General features: G+C 45.7%; 1 protein-coding gene across 2 annotated transcripts in view; it reads right to left on the bottom strand.

The window, feature by feature from the left end:
• CSMD2 (CUB and Sushi multiple domains 2) overlaps window positions 1–23,124 on the bottom strand; it is a 351,736-nt gene that overhangs the window by 158,538 nt on the left and 170,074 nt on the right. For both annotated transcript variants that reach the window (XM_075115031.1, XM_075115030.1), the window contains exons 7-8: window positions 13,979–14,091; window positions 5,480–5,557 (exon numbers count right to left, since the gene is read on the bottom strand). In XM_075115031.1, coding sequence (XP_074971132.1) covers window positions 5,480–5,557; window positions 13,979–14,091 — 191 coding nt within the window. The remainder of the gene's footprint in view (window positions 1–5,479; window positions 5,558–13,978; window positions 14,092–23,124) is intronic.

The raw sequence follows: 23,124 nt of genomic DNA on the forward strand, positions 1-23,124 counted from the left end.
GCGTTCCCTCTTCTGCATATTCATAACCTCACGGAAAGCTCAGTCGTGTGGACAAGCAGAGACACCAGCAAGAGACAGAAGCATGAAAGCAGCACATGGTCTCTTTTGATGGCTGCGTTTTGTAGCGACAAAGCCTTGCTGCCAGCTTTCACAGATTTTGATGATTCTGAACGTACACCAGAGTCAGAAGGAAGGGAGCCCCCGCCCACAGAAGGGATTCGTCTCTGATATTTTCAGCAACTGTGCCCTGATACTGAAGCAGCCACAACAAAACCCTGCTCCAGGAGCAGGTATCTCCAGCAGGCCTGAGAGATGCAAAATAATTCGGTGATCCTTCTGCAAATGAAAGCACCAGCTTCCGAGAGCCCTTCTGCTAGTGCCTGAAGTGATAAGCTGCTTCTGAGAAACGAAAGGTCAGCTCAACAGAGACACCGTCATCCTCAGGTTTCCTAAATCACTACCTGCCTACGCAAATACGACTGTGTGTACAGATATCTCCAAACAAAGTAAAATTAACGGTGGGATAGAGTGTACAAACTGGGTTGTATGTCACAAGTCCATATGGTATTTAAGGAAAAGTGCTAAGATTTCTCATCTATACCTTCTCCAGAGTAAAACCCCACTAAACGAGATATGCCTATAAAGTCCACATGCACAAAACCAGCTTCTGCAGACACGTCTGCAGTCAAACACTTGTACGCTCTTCCTTGCAGAGTGGATTACCAGATTGCCTTTCCACATCAAATTCTTTCTGCCACGGTCAAAAGACTATCCAGACAGCATCTTTCTCGCCCGTGTTAGTTACTCTGCACTGGTATCGCAGCCATTTGTTACGTCCCACATCAGACGACAGCGAACCTTGAAGCCCCTGATTCACAGCTTCAGGAGGAAGCAAGGCTACAGATGACCAGCAAAACCCACAGGCGCCAGCGGGCAGGTTGTTCCTTATCAATCACGTTTCTGGTGACTAAAACCAGTTCTTCCCTTGTTAGCTAGCATTTTATTATCATCTTTGTAACACATGGAGGTAAACCAGAAAAGAGGTAAAACAGAGCAAGGGGGAAAGGAAAGATAATCTCCATATCATGAGAGCTGGGACATTTTAAACAGAAAACAGAACAAAAGAAAAGGAGAGGATGGATTAGATGGTCCCTTATAGAAATTTTTGTTCTAAACACACACACGACCATAACTAAATCAAAGGTTATAAACCATATTTGTTATGCTGAGAACTTGCTGTCAGTACTGTGTTCATCTTCCTGAAGGTTCGGCTGATCTATGCCGGGGCTGTAGCACTCCAAAATGAATTCTTCAAGGTTACCAGGAAAACAATAGATCTTAAAAACGGTGATGAACTGTTCAATTTCTACATTATAGGCTCAAGGATTCTCTCCCCGAAACCACGGAACTAGTCTTCCACCCCTTCATTGTCCTCCTGATTTTTTCCAACAACTTCCTTCTCATCGTGTATTCAATAACCGCCAGTTATGGTTGCTCTGTTTGCCACAATAATTTACTCCATCTGTTAAAAGAACTGAAAACCTTCTTTAGTTCCCTGTATCTCCCTGTGTTAATGAAGAAAGTTCACTGATAGATTCCCAAGGGACAATTTTTTATTGAATTTAGGAATGCGAAGTATGAACTACAAAATCAAGCAGCATCCAGAAAGGTTTTACAAAGACTCAACATTTCTCAGCATGAGAAATACAGTGAAAGCAAGGGAGCTTTTCTACTGGCATGGGGGGGTGGGGAAGGAAGGACTGTAGCAGTAATTAGTTGTTTTAAGAAGGTTAATCTTTAGGATCACACTAAGGCTTGCAGTTACTCCATGCAACCACCCGGTCAAGTTAATGGGTTACAAACCCAGCCCCAACAGCCGGAGAGCTGGCCTACTGACAGCGTGCTCACCCCAAGGAAGTGCTCACTGCCTTTTGGATCCAGCAAGGTCCTTCAGCACCCGGCAACCACACGTCAAGCATTTCCAGAACCTCATGATACTGATCCAGGCACCAAATACTCACGTGTCTAGCAATACGCGGGTGTGAGAAGGGCACGGACCTGGGCTGTGAGGCCCTACCACTGGAGAGGACTGCTTCCAGCTGGGAATTATTTACTTGGGGAATTCTGAACCCATATTCCACACCTTGTTGCTATCTCAGAATAGTTCAGAAGCATGCGAGTTCAAAAACATTTACAGACGTTCAGATTTTAAAGACCATTTGGAAAGACCGTGTTTGCAGCATGCCCTACTTAAATCAAACACAGCTTTTCAAAGCTGTGCTGCCTAGTGCTGGAAACCCAGGGCTGGCTCCTCTGCTGCTCAGGACTCTGCTGGTGCAGTACGGCAGGGACCCACGGATGCACACTCGCACCTCAACGTCTGACGCAGAAAGCAGGCTTGCTGCAATGCTGAGAACATCTAGAAGCTTCCATATATGTGGCTGAGACCTAAAACCGGTCAATGCTTCCAAAATGACTTTGCGTTTGTACATTTAAAATAGATTTTGACAAGTCTGAATACACACAGAACTTAACTGCTTCATACGAGCCCTTCCAATAATCTCCAGCAGTGCATTTTTGGGTCATTCAAAGGTCAGAAAAGCAACTTTGATGCTGTTTTGTAAAAGCAAAGTACCATGTTTTTCCCACTGTGTGAACACGGAATATACACGTTTATATACCGCACGCAGTAAAAGATATAATCTCCTAAATGCAATCTAAAATTTAAAACTATTTCTTACACCTTATTCTCCAGAGCTATATTATCTTTCCTCTAAGAATGATTAAAGTAAGATGTCCCATTAATTTTAGGGATGGTGAGCAGCACAAGGCACTTGATTGCAACTTCAAATAAACATGTTTGACTGCAACCGAACACAATCAGCACCTCCCCCCAAAATTCCATATTTTTATATATTCTTTTTCTGAAATAGTACCAACAGCTGTTAGTTACATGACTACATTTTGCCTCCATTCAGACACATGAAACACACAGGCTTTAATCTGGCCAGGCAGGATTTGGCAGCCAACGACAAGGTCCGTCCAGCAGAACAGAAATCCTCTGAAAGCCCTGCAGGGTGTTCGGCACATCGCTGCAAGCTGCCTTACGTGGCCACATATCCCTCAAGGGAAAAATTTGAGGACAGGTGCAAAAAGCACCAGAAAGCAGTGCTGGTAAGAAAGCTTTTGAAAATAAAGCACGGCATAGCTCTAGCTACTACCGAGGGACACAGGAATTTCTAAATTTCTGATATTTGAGCCAGATGAAATAAGAGCGACAGCAGCATACTTCACAGATCTTTAATCAGCCTGTCCCACCTGTATTATAACTATCTCCGATGCACACGCAGACCCACAAGCTCATGGAAGATCCAGAGAAGGCGCATGGCTAGCCATGCAAATCAGAAAAAGCAAGGGAAGAAGAAGATAACATTTTGGGCTCCATTTTCTGAAAATGAACCATTTTCTGAAGACATCTCCTCCGGAATCAGCATTTCTGAAGTTGAAAATTTACTGTGACAGAAGTGTGACAAGCAGAAGGCTGTGCAAGATAGAGGTTAATCTGGGTTTACAATCCAGACCTTGCTGAGAGCAGCGTACACGGAAGGGGCTGAAGGCACGAGGGTTGTGGCCAGCACCGTGCTGGTGACGGAAGGGAATTTGGGCCACAGTACTATCACCATCTATATTATTATAGCTTAATAGCTTTCAGGCTAAGCTGCCTTCCTACGCTCTGTTTTGCCTTATCAAATATGACAAGATTAGCACTACACAAGATGCTGAACTGACAGCTTTGAAGACTGGAGCCTGCTCTCGTTGGGTGAGGATGAACTGGGCAGAGGCAACAGGCATGTCCTACACTTTTGCCCTCAGGAGCGGAGCATGGCTAGGACAGAGCAGGACACTCTAGAAAGGGAAGGTCAGTTGCTGCCTCTCGCTCAGCCTTCAGCGCCTTGCCCCGGAGCCCCGGGCAGGGACAGTGCTGACCACGGTCAGGAGCAACAGGTACCACTGCTACGGGGAAGCAGCCTGGCATTCCCAGGAAGGAGAAACGGGAATCCCAGGTATTCTCAATTTCAGAATACTTATATACAGTAAACTAATGACTCCAAACCAGGCTAACATTTTTCACTCGGTAAAGACTCCCTTCCCCACGTTCCCCAACACCCAAGACAGCAGAAATCCCACTCCAAACACATCCTTTTGCCTCCGGTGCCCACACAAGCAAAGCTAGCAATATTTTCCAACAGAATTTCATTCTCAGTTAAGTGAGCTGAAATATTTATTACAATTAAATTATTCTTGGCAAGAATATATTATAGTACCAGGAATATGTTGCATACAGGGTTTTTCTTAAAAGTCAATTAATTTTCTCTAATCATGCCCCACCATCTTCTGCTCTGGATATTTTGGGCAATTTACATCCCACTATTTAGATTCCTCATTGGGCCTTGCTCCTGAAAAATTGGAGACTACAAGCACTCTCCTGTGAGCCTAGAAGTGAGCCATTTTCATTTCAGCCAGACAGCGAGTGATGTTTTAAATTCAGCTCATCCATTTTTTCTGAACTGAATTTTGCATCCAAAATTCAGGCGAGTGAAATGTCCAAACGGTGCCTCTTTGATGGGTGTAATGGACTATGCAACAAAATGAGCAATTACATCCTCTCCTCTAAAAACTATTTTAAGTAATGCTACGTTCTGCTCCTATTTGAATTTATATAAAACATAAACTCAAGTTAATTCAGATCCCCTGTTTAATCTTAAGAGTCCCCTTAAGAGCCCAGTTGTTTCTCCAGAGTCATACGCATGAAGAAACTATGAGTCTTGCTTCTGATTTCAAAGAACCTGATGTGAAGATGAAGGGACCTAATGGATTCACTTCCTGCAAGAGGAAAACACAGCGGTGACAAAGTGACGCTCTGAGCATGCCTCTAACGTACCCACCGCTATGCACACTGAAAGGGAGTAACTAACTGGGAGACCATAAAACCAGCATTCTGAGCTCTTGCACAGCAGTGGTATGATTTTTCTGCAGGGACAGTTAAATAAAACAGAGAAAGAGAGAGACTGCTATTGCCTCCGCAGATTTTCTAGTAGGTCGGTTTTGGTGTGGTTCCTCATCCCTACCCCTAATTTTACAATAGTAACATTAAGTCAGTTTTCAAAATCATTTGCAGTTTGACACTTTCCACTCTAAAAGACAACAAGTCGTGAACCCCAGCCTGTCACTGAGCAGTTAGCATACAGTATATATTAAATGCACACACACAGATCCCCTCCATTCCCACTTTATCGAGTTAGTATATGCTTGTGAATAGAGCACTGGAAGGAAGTGATGCAGTAATGCAGAGGGAAGAGAGGGGAAAGCATTAAAACTTTTAAGAGTGACAAAGTTTTAGAGATTACTGGAAAGTCAAATGAAATGTTCAAGGAGATCATTATTCCAAGACAGCGTAAGGAGGAGCCAAAAAACTTACACACTGATGTCTTCTGGTTGATGTCCTTGCTGGGCATCAGCTTCACCCCTCTGGACTTCAGTTCGATTTGCTTTTTCACTACAGAAACAGATTTAAAACAAAGAAGAAAACAAGGAGAAGATTTAGCTAAGCATTAGGGATTATTTAAAAATAAAGTGAAGCCACAGTTGTACACCACCCACAATGCTGGGTACCCTGCATCTTTCCCTTACAGCTCAGATGATTTATCCTGACCCCACAAAATCATTAGGGCCCCCTTTTCCTTTACTGTGGTAGGTCTGGACTAGTGTCTTTGGGGGTCTGAGCCAAGCTGACCCAAGTGGAATATGAAACTTGGGCACGTGACCCCCATCCCTCTGTAAGCAAGTCATTTTGATTACCATACTAAAAACGGGAACAGGCAAAAGGGAGGCTCTAAGGAACTTCAGGGATCCTGAGAGTAAAATGCTGAGTTATCTTCGCCCAGTTTTACTGCAGCAGTTATTCCATGAACACATTACACAGTAAAGCCGTTCTCTGCTTCTGTGGGAATACAGCACTCAAACGAACACCCCATAACCTAAAAATTGCACATGATCTGCATAAATAGCAGACTCAAAAAGGCAGTAAAATAGCAGGAAAAAGGGCTATATTAAAACCATATTATTGGCAAGGAGAAGAATAAATTTACAGACCCACTAATAGCCACAGGCACATCACTATAAAATCTGCACGGTGGTGCTACCAGAGGTCCTGTTGTGACCATTCGCCTCCCCGCTCTGAACCTCATCCAGAAGATGAGAGAACATACAAGGGTAGCAACAAGATTTCTACCCACCCATCTATCCATTGCCAAGACAGTCCCATCCTTCTTCACAATATGAAAACTCCCCACATCACGGAGGAGCTATATTTTTTTATTATCTGGACTTGGCTGTTACTGACGCTCTCTCTACACAAGAGGGTTTTGCACAAAACCCACACTGTCAAAACCATATGGATACCGGTCTGGAGCGAGAGAGACAAGGGCTTCCTGCAGCTCGCACACAGATATTCCCGACTAGCACACAGCAGAATCTTTACTAGCATCGCTGAAGTTAATGTGGTTAAAGAATAGCTTCACATCAGAAAGCATGATGTCCAAATCACTTTACAGGATCTTTTTCTGATGAGCCAGTCCTCATCTATGAAGAAAAACAGTCCATCTTCCACTTCAAGCTGTTCTTTTCGTGTTCTTTATCTTGTCATACTTTCATCCCTAAATTAGCACATTTCTAAGACAAAGTTGTCAAGAAAAATTACCGATATAGCTAACAAGTTTTTTTTAATCATGCTTTTCTGGCTTAAAAAGAAAAAAAATCTGTTTATAACATCTGTTTGCAGGAGCTTCAGAGAGGGAGATGCCAAGCATTATTCCTTGAAGCTCACCTAAGGTAGTGCTTCTCCGAGCTAGCTGCTAGCTTGGAGCTTTTTGTTCGCCATTTGCTTACAGCTTTTTGCCTTCTCTTTAAAGCAGCTGACTTCAAACTGAGGTCCACATTAGCTTAAAAAATATTCATGAAGAAAAGCTTATTTGGCTCCTGTCTTTCTTACTAGTATTAGTATCTTTAATCTTTTGGGGGGAGGGGGTTGCCTTTTTAAGAGGGGAAAATAATTAACAGTACACCACTTCCAAAGCATATCTAACACACAACTGTTTCTTTTTTACTGTAAATCCACCTGCAAATGCACAAGGAGAAAAGCAGCAGGTCACAGAATGCCCCAACAGCCACCTACTCCTCCAGGTCACGGTATGGGGATGCTGGGGTATTTGTAGTCTGACCTCGAGGTTTTTAACAAGTGCACTGTATCGAGGGACCAAAGAAAGGACGTGGGGCTACAAAAGCTAAAATTTCTGGGCAAGTCTGGAACCTATTTCTGCCTCAGCTAGAACAGTGACAGCTTTAAAACACAAATGAGCAATGGAGGACTCTACTGAAGGCCCCGGGGTTACAGGGCTACCTCACGTGCCCTCTCGCCTGTGCCTGAGGACCAGTAGCCAGCAATCAGTTCATCGAATCATAGAATCACTAAGGTTGGAAAAGACCTCTGGGATCATCAAGTCCAACCACCAACCCAACACCCCCAGGCCTCCTAAACCATGGCCCCAAGTGCCATGTCTACATGTGTTTTGAACCCCCCCAGGGACGGTGACTCCCCCACCTCTCTGGGCAGCCTGTGCCAGGGCCTGACCGCTCTGGCAGGGAAGACATTTTCCCTCATATCCAGCCTAAACCTCCCCTGATGTAGCTTGGGGCAGGTTCCTCTCGTCCTGTCACTGGTGACTTGGGAGCAGAGACCAGCCCCCCCCTCACTCCAGCCCCTCTCAGGCAGCTGCAGAGAGCGAGAAGGGCTCCCCTCAGCCCCCTCTTCTCCAGGCTAAACCCCCCCAGCCCCCTCAGCTGCCCCCCAGCACACTTGTGCTCCAGACCCTGCCCCAGCCCCGCTGCCCTTCTCTGGACACGCTCCAGCCCCTCAAGGGCCTTCTTGTCCCGAGGGACCCAAACCTGAGCCCAGCATTCGAGGTGGGGCCTCACCAGGGCCGAGCACGGGGGCAGCTGTGCTCCAGCTCAGGGCAGCAAGCGATAACACCTTGCAGCAAAATACTAGATGGGGAGTGGGGAGAGTTTATAGGGTCCCTCTTACAGGCATTCCACAGCCTTTTTCAGAGGGGGGTCACGTCTACCATGATGTCATGTGCAAAGCCGCCGGCACCCTCCTGTTCAGCGCAGCGGGAGCAGCCACCGACCTGGCTGCACCCGCGTAAGCGCCCTGCCAGAGGGGGGAGCTGCACTCCCCCCGGCTCCCTCGGCAGGACGTGGGGTGCTCCCGGAGGCGTCCGCCTGCCCGCACGGGACAGCGCAGCGCCGGGGCCCCCCGCCCCTCGCTGGAGCTGCAGTGCAGCACGCCAGCTGCCGCGAGGACGAAGCGCTGAGGCAGCCCTGCTCTGCTCACCCTCCATAACCCTGCAGTTAATGGTTCTCTGGCACTTTCCAAGCCAGTACAGGAATAACCTCACAGTCACAGCCGATATTCCCGCCCAGTCAATAAAATACAGTCAAGCCCAAGTATCTAGGGTTAAGCGTGAGCTACTGCAGGATGTACAATGGCTTGTGACTTTGCACTATCTAATTCATTGCTCTGTAAAGCGCCTTGGGGCACCTTCAGTAAAAATAATTTCCATTTTTATACGATCCACGACTTCCCTTGCAAGTTACTTTATACAATTACCAGTGAATTTTTTTTTCCTAGCCACACACAGGAAAGCACAGGTCTGTTGGTTTCTGCATGATAAAGCAAGCCTGTAGCCTTGGAGCACAAGCAAAGCTTTCCGGTCACCCGCCTGTGCCCTGCCCACACAGATTGATGCTGACACCATGGACGGGGTGATGCATCCCTGGGAGGGTCAGCGCTTCTCGTCAGGGCACGCCGACTGCTGAACGACAGCAGCTTCAATCGATTTCGCAGGGCTGCTGAACGTCCCAAAGTCCAGCAGAAGGCAATCGGTACGGAGAGTTCACGACTTCAACCCACCCGGGCCTTGCACACAACTACAAATTTTTAAAAGGACACACTAAATAACAAAGGTCCGCCCTTATTCATGCCTGTCTTCCCAAACCCAGCTAACAGACAGAGCCCCACTCCAAATCTGTGACTAATAGAAAACCTAGCTCCAGAACACCCAACAGTAATGAAAACAAGCAGCAGAAACCAGACAGTCATTACTAAGGACCAGTCCTAAAATACAGGGACTAAACCACATTACCCCTGAAGTATACACTCCCCTGATTGCATCGAGTCTCTTTCAACAATAATTGAGAAAGAGGGATCACTATAATACTCTCCTCTTAATCCTTCATTTTGTTTGTGACATGGAGACATAATGATGAAAGTCAAGCTTTACAAATTACTCAATTTAGATTAGAAGTCAGAATACAATATCACTTGCTTAAAAAAAAAACATAAACAAGACTCCTACTCTATGCCCTCAAAAATCCAGTATATAAAAATCTATTTTGATTATACATTTGAATGTGGAACAGTACTACAAAGGACTGTGTCAGGATAATTGGATGAACAGAAATTCTTCTGTTTTCTGGAGGGTTTTGCTACTCATATGTATCTGATAGATCTAATGGAATACTCAGTGTCCCGTCAGATTTGAAAGATGACATTACAAAGCTTTTCCACCAAGCAGGCAGTCTGGGGTGTTTCTTTTAAACCATTTCATGTTGTCCTAAATGAGAATTTAAGGAGACATTTATTTATTTTTAATTTTGAAAACAGCATTTCAGCAAAAATCTATTCCATGAACCTCTGTTCCCCTTCCTGGGGGATTGCTATTAAACACGGACTTGCCTGAATCTCTTCTCCTCCTGCTGGGGTGTTTTAGTGATATCTGGGTGTGGAATAATCGCTGGAGGTGACTTCGAAATTAAACTTATGTTTTTAGAAAAGGTACAGCATGGAAGAAGCTGTCAGGGTGGGGTGCAGCTGACATGTGAGGAATCCATTCCACGGAAGGTCCCTAGTGACCACAGATGTCGGCAATGCCAGGAGAACTTGGCGTACCGACTCTAAGAGGAGTTGTCCGGGGGGTGGAGCAGTGCGGAGGCATCGCGGCCAGGCTCTGTGATAAATGGGAACTCGTGGTACCCTGGAGCTGGTGCGCTGCATATTTGCTACCCTGGGCCAACAGGCCGTCATACTTTTGACAAAATGCTGTGCTTTTGGTCAACTTTGCTCATTATATTATCACTACAATACCAAAGCACACCTCCATCCCAAAAGTTACCCGCCTCTAAGGCGCGACCACCCCTCACTGGGCACGCGCTTTGAATTTCTTCTAGTCTACGCTTTTAGAAGTAAAGCGAGGAAATTCTACCCCAATCATAATAAAGGTATGTACGACTAGAGTCACTCAAGCTCCACCTGAAAGGTAAAAAATAGTATAAAATGTCTGAAGAGAAAGAGGATGTTAGGGAAGATACCATCACGTACCGCTCTGACTTCTGGGAGCAGGCGACGGGCTGAGCCTCCTTCCCCGCCACTGGGACGCCTTTAGGTAAGATTGGAAACCTCTAGAGAGTCACTTTAAATCTCTAACGTTGCTTTGCTTCATATTAGAGTCGCTTCATCTTTGTTTAGCATACTTGAAGCCTAGCAGCATACTCGTACCTTTGGCATTTAGGTGTGTCTTGTAACCAGCAATCTTATCCCCGGTAATCCAGAGAACCTGTGTATCTGTGCTTTAATAAATTGCACTATTCATTAATCTAGCCATGATTGTTCTCATTGAACCCGACCGGCCTGGGCATCTGCCAGATTAGTTACTAACAACAAATACTCTGATGAGTGGTTGCTTCTACAACCCTTCGAAAATAAACCATTGACCAAGTCTGAGACTAAGACTGGGCTTAGCCATACCTAGACTCCTCTCGGAGAAGGAGTTGAAGAAGCAAGGGGGTCCCTGTCTGAACCTCGGGACTCAACGGTAGGGTCTCTCCCCAGCCACTCCTCAGACTCCTACCATTAACACAACACTAGGATATGAGGATGGGACGGCAGGTCGCTTCCAGGGTTTCTTACTCGCATTGGAGGGGAAGAGAAACACCCTCAAATGCAACCATTTTGAAATTCCTCGTTTATGCCCCTGTCAGCTGGCCTAAGCAAGGGTTCAGTAGGAATCAGAGCCTGCAACAAGCACCAGAATTTTCCTCTTTGCCTCTGTCCCAGGATTACCCAGGAGACGCAGCAGGTTGCACGGCATAAGCCATCACCCCTTTGCAGCTCAAAGGTGTGATCCAAGACGAGGATTATCAGATCTGTCAAAAATTAAGCGCGTATATTTATAGCCATACATGTATCCTTAAAAGCCATTTATGTGGTGCAGTGCGTGCAACAGACAGTTCATCAGACCATTATTAAAGGCGACATGTTCTGCTGGTGTTCTGCGCTCTGCTACGGGCTGGAACTCCCCCACATCTATCGCATCTACCTGCCTACCTGAGGGTGGAGGACAGGAAGGGAAGGGAATGGGGCGGGGAGATCAATAAAAGATGCAATTATGTGTTGGTAACAATCAGCTAAAAAGCAATTTAGGATCCAACTTATGTAATAAAATATATGGAGAGATGGACTACCCCAGCCAGAGCATTATTTAGGTCTGTTCAGCATCATTTTAAATTCAGCAGCTTTTTCATTGCCTCATTTACAGCACCTCATTGCTGCACTGATGGAGGGGATGACGGGGGACACCTGGCTGAGGAAGGCACTTCTAGCTTGTCTTCCTAGCACCTGCAGGTACACAGCACCTCTTTGGGAGGGAAGGCAGGAGACGGAGCAAGATAAAAAGATCAATGCACTGATTTCTCTATAGTCGCTTTGATTTGCTTTTACAGGGTGTGGGGAAAAAGGTATTTGCCAGAATACAAGATTCACCTTATATAAAAGGGAAAAATATTTTAACTCTGCCCAGAAGGGAACAAATTCACTGTATTCAGCAAAGTTAACCAGTATACAGGCTGATTATATCTAGCCTTGCTTTTACAGTCATAAAGAGATTTCCAAATTAGGGCACGGATTAGAAAGAGCTGAAATGGAACACACAAAGAAGGCGTTCTGCAAAAACTAAGGATCAATGTTAAACAAGCTGGAAGGGAAATTATTTTCTTATAGATGATCAGCAAAGCCAAATCCTGCCTCAGAGACCACAGGATGTTAATAAATGATGTACATACATGTCTTTGGAAAACAGACAACAAATTAGATTCATCCTAACCCTCTCTTCCTTCTCTTGGACAACCCCGGGGTCTGCTTCATCTCTCCTGCCGAAAAACACATTTTGGTTGCTCTTTGTTATATGGCGTTATATACCCTATTTTGTATGTATGTTTTTATCTCCATTAAAACATTTATTTTCAAACAGGGTTCTGCTCCTATGAGAAGGGCTATGCTGATTTTTCTGAAGCTGCATTGGCATCTTTAACGTTCTACAGACACAAATTCTGCTGACCGCAAACATCCTGCCTCTACACCTGGGGGTGTGTGTGGTTTTTTCTTGTTCTGTTTTTGCTTAAGTACTGAAATCTTCCCAAGCAGATGGAAAGAACCAGACAAACTCCAGAAAAAACAGCAAGTGTGTGAAGAATGAGCGTCAGATTCCCTTCACCAGCTAGACAGAGGTCCTGCTCCAACACTATTTCAAGAGCATATTCTTAAGTTCATCTTTTAAACACTCAATACCCAAAAGCGCAGTTCATTATGTCTAACAAAACAGTTTCCAAGGAGTGTGCTAGATTAGAACCCCCTGACATTTACCTAATCAGAAGAAATTATAACATTAATCTTTACTTTTCTATTTAAGAAAAAAGGATGATTCAGACAGGTGTTTTAATAGAAAGCAGCAATCATGACAGCAAAGGAAAATGTCATATCAAAAGCCATCAGCTGCATGCAGTCATTTGTGTGATACAGAAAAAACAAAGGGTTTTTTCTTATAATTTAAAGTAATTTCTGTGTTAAAGGAAAGCAAGGGAAGTGAAATAACAATGGTGATTCATAAAGCAAAGCCCATGTTGAGGCCGTGAACACTGCTAAGCTAAACAAACAGGGCAAGTTTGCAGATTTATCAAAGGAAACTCCTCTCCCTTTCACTTTGCTCCTGTTATTCTAGGGCTACAGCACGTTTTCTCATCTAAGTCCTGCTTCTTCCTTTGGAGGAAAGCTACTGAACCACCTGACACAAACCTCTGGAGGGTGGAGGAGGAACTGGATGTCACTCCTGCTCCTTCCCTGCTCCATTATCCCTCTCCCTGATCCCGCCTCCAGAGCTGGCTGCTGGAAGCAATGCTACCCCACTGCACCCAAAGTCCTTCAAAGTCCTCGGAGAGAACGGTGTACAACTCTTGTAAGGAATCCAGTCAAACCCACCTGCTTTGGTGACCATTTGGTCCCAAACAGGACGTACCGAACTGCCGTTAGCCACGGTTGCCTACAAAACTCAGAACACAACAGGATCTTTTCTCTGTTCCTCTCCTGCGCTAAAGCATTTCCTCTCTCCCAACAGCATCTTAAGATCCCAATCCTGAAATCCACCCTCCGTGAGCTGAGCACTCAGCACAGGACAGGCTACACCTCGCTCAGAAGAGGCTCCGTGTAGGCACAGACAGTTGCTGGGGGACCCCAGACCGCCCTTCGCCCGGCAGCACCCCGCCTGGACTGCCACATCCCACACAGCGCCTCTGGCAGAACGGCCAAAGGTAAAGGAACCCCGACGCACAACGCACGCACTGCAAACCCGTCTTCCCGTAGCTCACGAGCGTTTGTACTCCCAGCAGTTGCCGGCTGTAGCTCTCCACGTGCCCAGGTAACGTTAACAGGATACAGAAGGATCATGCAGGTAGTTGTAGATTCACAGGAAAATAATAAGTTTAGCTAAACGCACACTGTGAATAGCGAGACCGGGCAGTAAACATTTACCTTGATACTGGGCACTGAACCCCTTCTGCCTGTGGTTGCCATCCGATGTGAAGTGAAGCCGCAGCCAGTTTTTACTGCTGATAACAGGGGCAGGCAAATTCATTCCAGTAAACCTGCAAGAAAACAACCAATAACAGCCAAATGTTATTCTGACTGTGAATTACACTCCAAATACCTGTTCTTCCAGGTAACCCTCCTCCTACGTGAATACAGGAAAGCTTGAAGGAGTACCCCACGCACCCCACGGGTGTTTCTATGCACGCGTTCCTTTGCTTGCCTTCCCACCTGATGGTTACACATTTGTAATTACGGGGGTCTCCATTCCTTCCTCCCAAGGCACAGGGTATGAGGGGCTGAGCTGGGGACTCCCAATGTCTGTGGAACCAGACAAATGAAACGGGTCCCGCTGGACAGCCTAAAGGCTCCAGCCCTCTCCTGCACCACAAAGAGCGAGCGAAGGTACAGACGAGCTCTGAGCTAGAGGAGCTTCACGTGTTTCCCCAGACTAACAGAGCCTCAAAGCTCTGTCACCTTTTGTGTCTAACTGATATCACACAGAAATGACATGCAGCCATCTCAGGGGACACGCTCCACCTAAGGGGTGCAAGATGAGCCTGGCTCTCAAGCTTATTCAGTTCCCGTCTTCATAGTTTGTTAACCCTGCTTTAAAAAAAAACACAAAGTTTAACCATGGAAGAGAAAGGATTGCAAGACCAATTTTCTTTTACTGGAAATAGCCAGCAAGAAGCAATGATTTATGATGTATCCCAACCTGAAGAAGATTGCAGCCATCAAACATGAGGTGGAAAGCTCCACAGTCCATTAGGAGTCCTTCGGCAACTGTTCCCTTCATACTTCTTTAACCTTTTTTTTTTTTTTTAAATTATTATGCCGTTTGCTTTATTAAACTCCAGATCATCATTCCTGGCCGAGTTGTCACATACCTGCTATGTCGAGTCTTAGTCCAGAGCAATGTTTATCTAAGCCACAGCACCCTTGAATCGAGGTATGTAATGGTGACATTAACCATGCTAAGGGGACCAACGCACCCATGACAAAAGCGATTATGGAATCCTATTACTCTTAATGAAAGCCCATTTAATTTTTAATCATAGCCTGTCACTTCTTTAAAAATTATTGGCATTCCAATACCCATGCTTTTTTAGATGGAGGTAAAAGGATCCTGGAAATCTATTCCATTCCAAAGGATACTTCAGATTTTATTACTACACATTTTCAATGCCAGAACTGATCACCCGGAAAATATTTTAAAAGTCCTTCACTCAACTAACAGCTGGGAAGGCGAACTTACCTTTTCCTACGCAAACAGGAGGAGGCCGGGATGGGGCTGGGCAGCGCCTTCACCAGTGGTAGGTGAACCGCAACGCAACCCTGCCCTACTCGCTGATGAAAGAGCGGGGATGATTATGCTGCATAACTAATGCATCTCTGCCACCTACAGTACAGACTCCAAACCTCGTCGTTATCTTGTGGCTGAACTCTGCGTAATTGTGAAGCACGACTGGAAACATTCTTTACACTCTAAAATTGTTTAAGATTGTTCCTGATCATTTCTCTATTGATCATTTTCACCTCAATTTTGCAGACCCTTTTGAAATACAAGGTGTTATAAAAACGTACTCTACATGGCATTCTGCCATCCTTGGATAACTCAAAGACAGCTGAACCAATTTAATTTTAAACTTTTTCAAATAACTAAGTTCAAACAAACATATTTTGGGCTGAGATCAAACACAGGATGCCTAAAACCAATTCTGAGAAAGTTACTATGGCTGGTTGTTATGACAACACGTTTAAACTTAATACTCTTACCCCAAAGGCTATTTTATTATTCATTCTGAATCAATACTCAAACTTCTCATAAATAATCTTTAGGTATGCAGAGCCAAATTTTACTTTCATAACTGTGGAGAGCCAAGTAATTCGATTGCCTGATATAAGAGCTAGAGAACAATAAAGTCAACCTGCAGAATTTCACTCTCCCATCCCCCTGTCCCATTTTTTTTCTTAAGATGCGTATCTTTTAGAGAAGCGGATTCAGCAGCCTGCAGACCAGTCATCTACTTACACACATGCTTTGGTTTAGGTATGTGAACAGTCCACTATTAACTTCCAAGGATCCCACACACATGAAATGCCAGAACTCTACTGGCCAAGAGAGTTAACACTTTGAAAATCAATTAGAAAAATTAATGGATTGCACTCCTTGCTACCTTTGCAATAGCATAAATAATTTCTGAAGGCAAATGCAGGAGTATGGAAAAATAATCAATCATAGCCACAGTGCTTTGCCCCCACTTTGCACTGCTCTGAAGAAATGCAGAAGATTTAGGGTGAAGGAAAACAGTTCCCTGAATTTCCTGCATGGAAATTTTCATCAGCACCATATGTCATTTGCTTAAGACATTGACAGCTTTTTGAAAGGACTAAATCAGCCAAGAAATCACTATCAGGCCCTCATTTCCATACACACCACTGCTCAAACTCTCAGCACACAAAAAGACTGTATTCTCTAGGGCTCCAGTCTAACAGACTCCCTTTTTCCCTTTTATCTTCCTATCCCTTTTATTGCTGAAGTTAAGCAGCTCATCGTTAATGCCAAGTTGCAGGTTGTGCTATTTGCAGCTACTTTGGATCCCAGGTCCTGCCGGTCTTCGGCACCCAACTCAGATTTTTGCGTTGAAGGGATGGCTACGACACACCGACAGCGATGGCAAAGAGGAAGAAGCTGCTCCCTTTTTCGCACACCCCAGGCTAAATCAAAACATCCCGGCAGCAGAGCACCTTTGTCAGGGATCCTGATGAGATCACTGGGACAAGCACGTGGAAACACACCACGCAACACGCGGAAGCGTGGTTTTTGGACTTGTGGTTGGTTGGTTTGTTTAAATTGATTCCAGTTAATAGAAATAGGTCAGGAAAACAAAGGCCTTACTTTTTGATTAGCTTTAATTGCTTGCAGAGATATAACTTCAGGCTCTGGGTCTGCGCTGAGCCCCGAGCCTCCTCAAGGAGGGACATCGCTATAAAACGGAAAAGGAATATTTACCCTTTGAACGCTACTGTTCTTCCCAGCCCCACGGCAGTTGTAAACCTACGCTTGTGGAACACCTAATGGAGAAAAAACCCAACCGTTCTTCCTTCAGTGCTGAAGGTGGGAACATGCTTGTCCTGGTTTCCACTGGGATAGAGTTAATTTTCTCCCTAGTAGCTGGTACAGTGCTGGGTTTTGGATTTAGTGTGAGAATAGCATTGATAACACGGGGATGTTTTAGTTGCTGCTGAGCAGTGCTTACACTGGGAAGGCACTAGGCAAGGACTTTTCCAGCCTCCCCTGCTCTGCCGGGGCACAGCCAGGACAGCTGATGCAAACTGACCCCAGGGATGTCCCACACCACATGGCGTCATGCTCAGCATATAGAGCTGGGGGAAGAAGGAAGGGGGGGGATGTTGGGAGTGATGGCGTTTGTCTTCCCAAGTCACCGTTGCACATGACGGAGCCCTGCTTTCCTGGGGGTGGCTGAACACCTGCCTGCCCATGGGAAGGGGCGAGTGAATGCTTTGGTTTGCTTTGCTTTGCTTGCACACATGGCTTTAGCTTTACCTATTAAACCATCTTCATCCCAACCCACAAGTTTTCTCACTTTTCCTCTCCTGATTCTCTCCCCATCCCACTGCGGGGGAGTGAGCGAGCGGCTGCGTGGGGCTGAGCTGCCGCTGGGGCTGAACCACAACAGCACTTTCAGCCCAAAGCTGCACCTTCTCCTGTCTCACAGGATTCAGCCAGCAGGCACGCCACCTCACACAATCAGAAAACGCATCCCGGTCTTCCCAGTCCTCTTCCCTAGTTGGCACCACTGAATCTGCAAGCAGACAGCTGTGGGATGAAGGGCTCATCCCCTCTGAAACGTGTATTGCCCAGCACTGGACGGAGGGGTTGGGGGCAGAGATGTTCTGATGGCTTCAGCTACACATTTAATGGAGAACACTATGCTCACCTGCAGTTAACTACTAGCTTTTCACCATAAGGCTCCCACAGGTTTAAAAGAATCATTAGGGAACATTAATGGTTAATTGATAATGGAATATTTAATTACAGATAAACTCAGCTGAACTGAAGCAGCTGCATGGTCTTTGAACACAAATGCCCTGGCTGCTGTTGATGAATCTCAAATGAAATGGGAAGGATGCTCAGCAGGCAAGAGTCAACAGCAATCACGAAAACCAGAGAAACACCCCAAGTCTCCTGCAGGAGCTACCCACCGACTTGTCTGTGCGTGGGGATAACGCCAGGCAGCACCAATTAGCACTGCTAAACCTGCGGGCAGACTGACAACAGCCTAAGACAAAAAAAGCAGACAATAAAGGCTGCGACAAGCTCTTGGAGAGGATGCCGATTGCGCTGTGACACGGAGCACACAACGTTTGTACCGCCAACTTCTCAAGGTCACGTTATTCTTTATAAACCCAATGCTGCCTGGCTGTCTTCAAGAAAAAGGAGGAGCTACATCACAGAGACTTAGAAATGCACAGAGCTAATTAAAAGAAGCTGAAACTCCTTTCCACATTCCCCAGCATACTTTTGTACTACATTATGTGCTCTGAATTTTCAACACCTACCATTAGCCCAATAAATGATTGAATTTCTAATAGTCCAGTGAGTCATGTAAATAGAAGGGCTTCTATTTTGGACCTCTGCCACTGTATTTTTCAATATTCCAGGCTTTTTTTTTTTTTAAATAAGTCTATTAGCAATTTACAAAACTTTTCAAGCCTCTCTACTTCCATTTCCCCCCCTCCTCCCTTTCCTTGCCACCATCACCAGGAGATATGAATCACTTGATTAAATATTCAGCTTCCTGAATATGGCAACATGTTAACTAAAATCTAAGGCTTTGGAATGACTAAGTAGCAATGTAAGAACTGGTTTTGAAGTAAAATCAATAATCATTACTCACTGATGGGAATTCGGTACACATTTTTAAGCCTGCAGTCACTTGGAGAAAGAGATAAACTGAGCTTCCACCCAAAAATTTAATTCCCACAGCTTTGCCTTTTTGAGCGTGGAGGTGACCAGAGAGGAGGCTGAGGCCGGGAAGGTTGGGCGAGGAACAGGCTCTTCCCTCCGTCCCCCTGGCCTGGTGACCAAGAATTGCAAGAACAGCCCTTCTCTGAATGTCATTTCACCCACATCTTCAGTAAGTCCCACAAGGACCACGTTTTTGGATGCTTTGGCTTGTGCTCTACCCACGAGACGTCCTTGAAAGCAAAAGGACGATGTTTGAACCACACTGAACACTTTGCATGAAAAAGAACCTGTCAGACGATGCCAAACATTTCAGGCCCTATAGGATACTGCACAAACCTGATCAAGTTTCAAGTGTCTTCAACACCAGTGTCAAGCAACCAGCGCACAGAAATTAGTGCTCAAGGAACATGGGAACTCCTGTAATAATTTGAAAAGCATTTAACAGCCCCAGGAAAACCCTATGCCAGTGAGGATTTCAAAAATTTATTTTTTTTTTGTCCCAACTTCTCTTTCAATTGAAGCTCATCCTACGCACAGGGGATAGAGAGCAGCCTTCAGCTTTCTACATTGCGGTCCTTTGGGGTACGGGACATCGCACCCATGTCTCCAGCACATGCGCGGGGAGCTCCAAGGGCAGCGGGTGGCTGGCTCCCCACTGCCATCGCCACAGGTAAATACTCCAGGGCAACGGGAGGAGCGAGCTTCTGTCCTGTTCCCACACAGGCAGAAGGCTTTGAACGTGAACAACCAGTTTGATCTCAGCTCTTCTCTGAAAGAGGAAAAGCGCTGCTCTAGGGGCAGCTGGGTCATTTTGTCGTTGAATGAGGTCAACGGAACAGTTTGTTTACTTAGGTGTGATCAGGATGCAAGTCCCAGAAAGGACCACCTCGGGAGAGGCCCAGCATACACAGAAGACGAGAATTCACGTTGCGATCGCAAGTTTTAAGAGAGCTAAAGAGGAGCATGCCAGGCTCTTTGTGCCATTTCCAAGCAGATTAAGCTGCTGCAGAAAGAAGCCTGATGCACTATGTGTAGGCTCCCTTCTCCTGTACCAGGTACTAGATTTATCTACCTTTCTGACCATCCCAACTTCCAGAAGAACAAACCAACCTGCTGAAGAAACCAAAACAGCACAGATACTCGGCTCTAACTCCCCACGTGCTCCTTGACCAGCTGCTTCCCCTGCTAGCAGGCCGTTGCGAGTCCATTACCCCTGTTCGTTCAGAAAGACCCGCAGCATTTGCAGAATTGCACTCGGAACCCTCACCCTTTCCCAGGCCCCCGACCTTGAACGCTGCCCCCAAGCTGAGATGCCCTGTGAAAAATGCATCCCTTAATCAATTTATTTTACCCCAAATACTTTCCGATTTTGTTTTTTAACCAGAGCATTAGGGCATTTTTTTTCTTAAGTGAAACTGAAGACTCCATGTTAAACGCAGCTCCTCCAATTCCTTCACTGCATTATACAGAAAGGTTAATGGTATCAAAACTCCTCTTTTCAGGAAAAGCAGTGAAGTGTGTTTTTTTCCACTAAACTGTTTTCTTTATTTCTTTTCTTGCTCTTGTATTTCACACTGAATTCAGGCATTAAATATTTATACCATTCACTCAGCCATTCCTCCCTTGGCACAATTAGCATTACTGTACATGGACGACACCGATTAATCTGCATTCACGCACCATCATCTATTTACAAATCCCAATTCCTGCTTTAATTTGGTTCCACATGGAGAGAAAGAAAGAGGGGGGGAGGATCAATAAAATGTCAGAAAGTGAGCTAGAAGCACTAGACTAGCGGAAGGAGCTATTTACAGACAGAAGATCCAATTTTAAGCACCCTGCAATTTGATCAGCATGAATATGACCACGGTACTTCCTAACGAACCCAAGTACGACGAGCGATTCCTCGTGCGGATGCTACACAAACCAACCATAGGAGAGCGTGGAGTCAAAGGTCACAACTAAAGGTACAAACTCTGCTTGAAATCACATTACATCAAGTGTGTTACTTCGAGATAATGGATTTAAGCATGAACTTGAAGGCATACATGTGGCCTGATGCTGTCCAGAATCAGGATGTAGTCAAACACCAGCTCCAGTGAGCCCAAACAGATAAAAGACGAAAGAACACCACTGGGGATGCTTTTTTTTTTTTTTTTAAAAATTATTATTGTTTGGTTTATCTTTAAAGAGAGAACAAGCTGAGCCTCTGAGAGAGGAGGTTACACCTCCAAGGTCACACCAATACTAGCTCAGAACAGAGCATTGCGCTCTAAGCTTTTAAGATTCACAAAAAACTTTTCTGAGAGGATATTTAATAACTGGCACCTCTGAGACCTTCTTGGGACTTTGACTCGGCAACGGCTTGTGTCAGACACGAGTGATACGCGACTCGCAGAGGGCTGGATTCAGTCTGACAGTCTCCACGCCTCCCCTTTCTCAAGTACGTACAATCCCAAGCCTCTGTACTTCACAGATAGCTGGAATTAACGCCTCCCGCCGTCCCGGGTCCTGTCCAAGCACAGCTGAGACACACCTTGCGGGAGGCCAGCAGTCGGGGAAGAAAGCACGGGCGCTGCCAGCCTGCACGCGGCATACGCTGCACACCCTCCTGCCTTTCACTTGGCTAACTGCAAATCCCGCAGCGATCCTGCAGCTCTTCCCCCTGCACGAGGGCTATTATGAATTCCAAAGCATTGCGTTTTCTGCCAGCCTCATAACTTTAGAATAAAGACTTTAATGGCAACTGGTCTTGGGTAGGGCCTGTCAAGGGACCGTGAAGCCTTGATTTGTACAGGCATGTCCAAGCATAAGCACTTGCAAGAAAATTGTAGCACCGCTGCGCTGTTCATGCTCTTACGGAGAAGGACTGGAGATCAGCCTTTAGCTCCCCGCTCCTACCACACCGTGCACTAGGCTTCGCAGGTCCCAGCTAGGGTTTCTCAGCAGCAGAGTATAAGGCAACTCTTTATTTCATCTCTCTTTTTACCTCCCCTTGGCACATGCACGTCTGTAGCTACACGCCTGCCAGTAATCAATAACATCGGCCAGCCGGTGACAGGTTCTCCTGGACCACAGGAGGTTGCAGGCTCCAGACCCAGGACCACAGGAGACACCCAGATAGGGCGGCTGGGTTCTCCTGGAGTCTCCAACACTCCGGGTGAACTCACCCGATACTGGACCTTCCCCGAGCACAGCTTCGCCTTTTCCTGCTGTGGCTGTATTTTCACACTAACCCCAAACGAGACCCACTTCAGTCACCGAGGCTGGGCAAGCAGGAGGAGGTGCGGTTTCAGCAGCATTTCCATGGCAGGATAAAGCAGTCACAGGAAGCTTAACGCTACCCGACAGTCGCAGCTAATGGAAGATTTAAAAAGAACAGCGTGCACTCCCGGAGCCTTAGCAGAACAAGGGAAAAACATAAACAAACTGCTTAGTTTTGGGGCTGTAGGTGCTCGGTTTAACCAAAATCGTTCAGGGTACAGAACTGACGCCATCCCAAGCCCCGGCACCCGCGGCGCTGCTTTGCAGCTCTACCGCATCAGCCTTCACAGAGACTCCCATTTCCTCAGTCTTTATTACACTGAAGCATTCGGACTATTCAGAGATGAATTTTCCTTTCAGTACAACTAGGGGACATACTGCAGAAGCTCTTCGTAATTCTGTGTATTATTATTCACTTCACCTGTAATTTTAACTTTTCATCCAAACCTCTACTCAAATTATCACGAGAGCTGTACCATTCATTCCGAACATCTTATTTCAGCATGCCTACTCTCTTAAACAAAGTATACTTAAGCACCTCTAGACCTCATTTTTCGGTCGCAAGAGACATCCCCATCACAATGGACTTTTACAAGGAAAATGAATAATTAGATCCAGTTATTGTTCCTCGCTAAACGCTGTAGGGATGGAAAGAACACACCTGTATCTTAAGTCTGTTCCTGAAGCACAGAAAAAGATGCTCAAAAAATGCAGTGAGATCAGCTTCCCCATCGCCCCAGGCCTTTGCAAGCATCAGGCTGTTGACATTAGGGCCACAAAAATGCTCTGAGGGCTGGAGCACCTCTCCTGCGAGGACAGGCCGAGAGTTGGG

This window comes from Phalacrocorax aristotelis, chromosome 20, assembly GCF_949628215.1.
Source record: "Phalacrocorax aristotelis chromosome 20, bGulAri2.1, whole genome shotgun sequence".
NCBI lineage: Eukaryota > Metazoa > Chordata > Aves > Suliformes > Phalacrocoracidae > Phalacrocorax > Phalacrocorax aristotelis.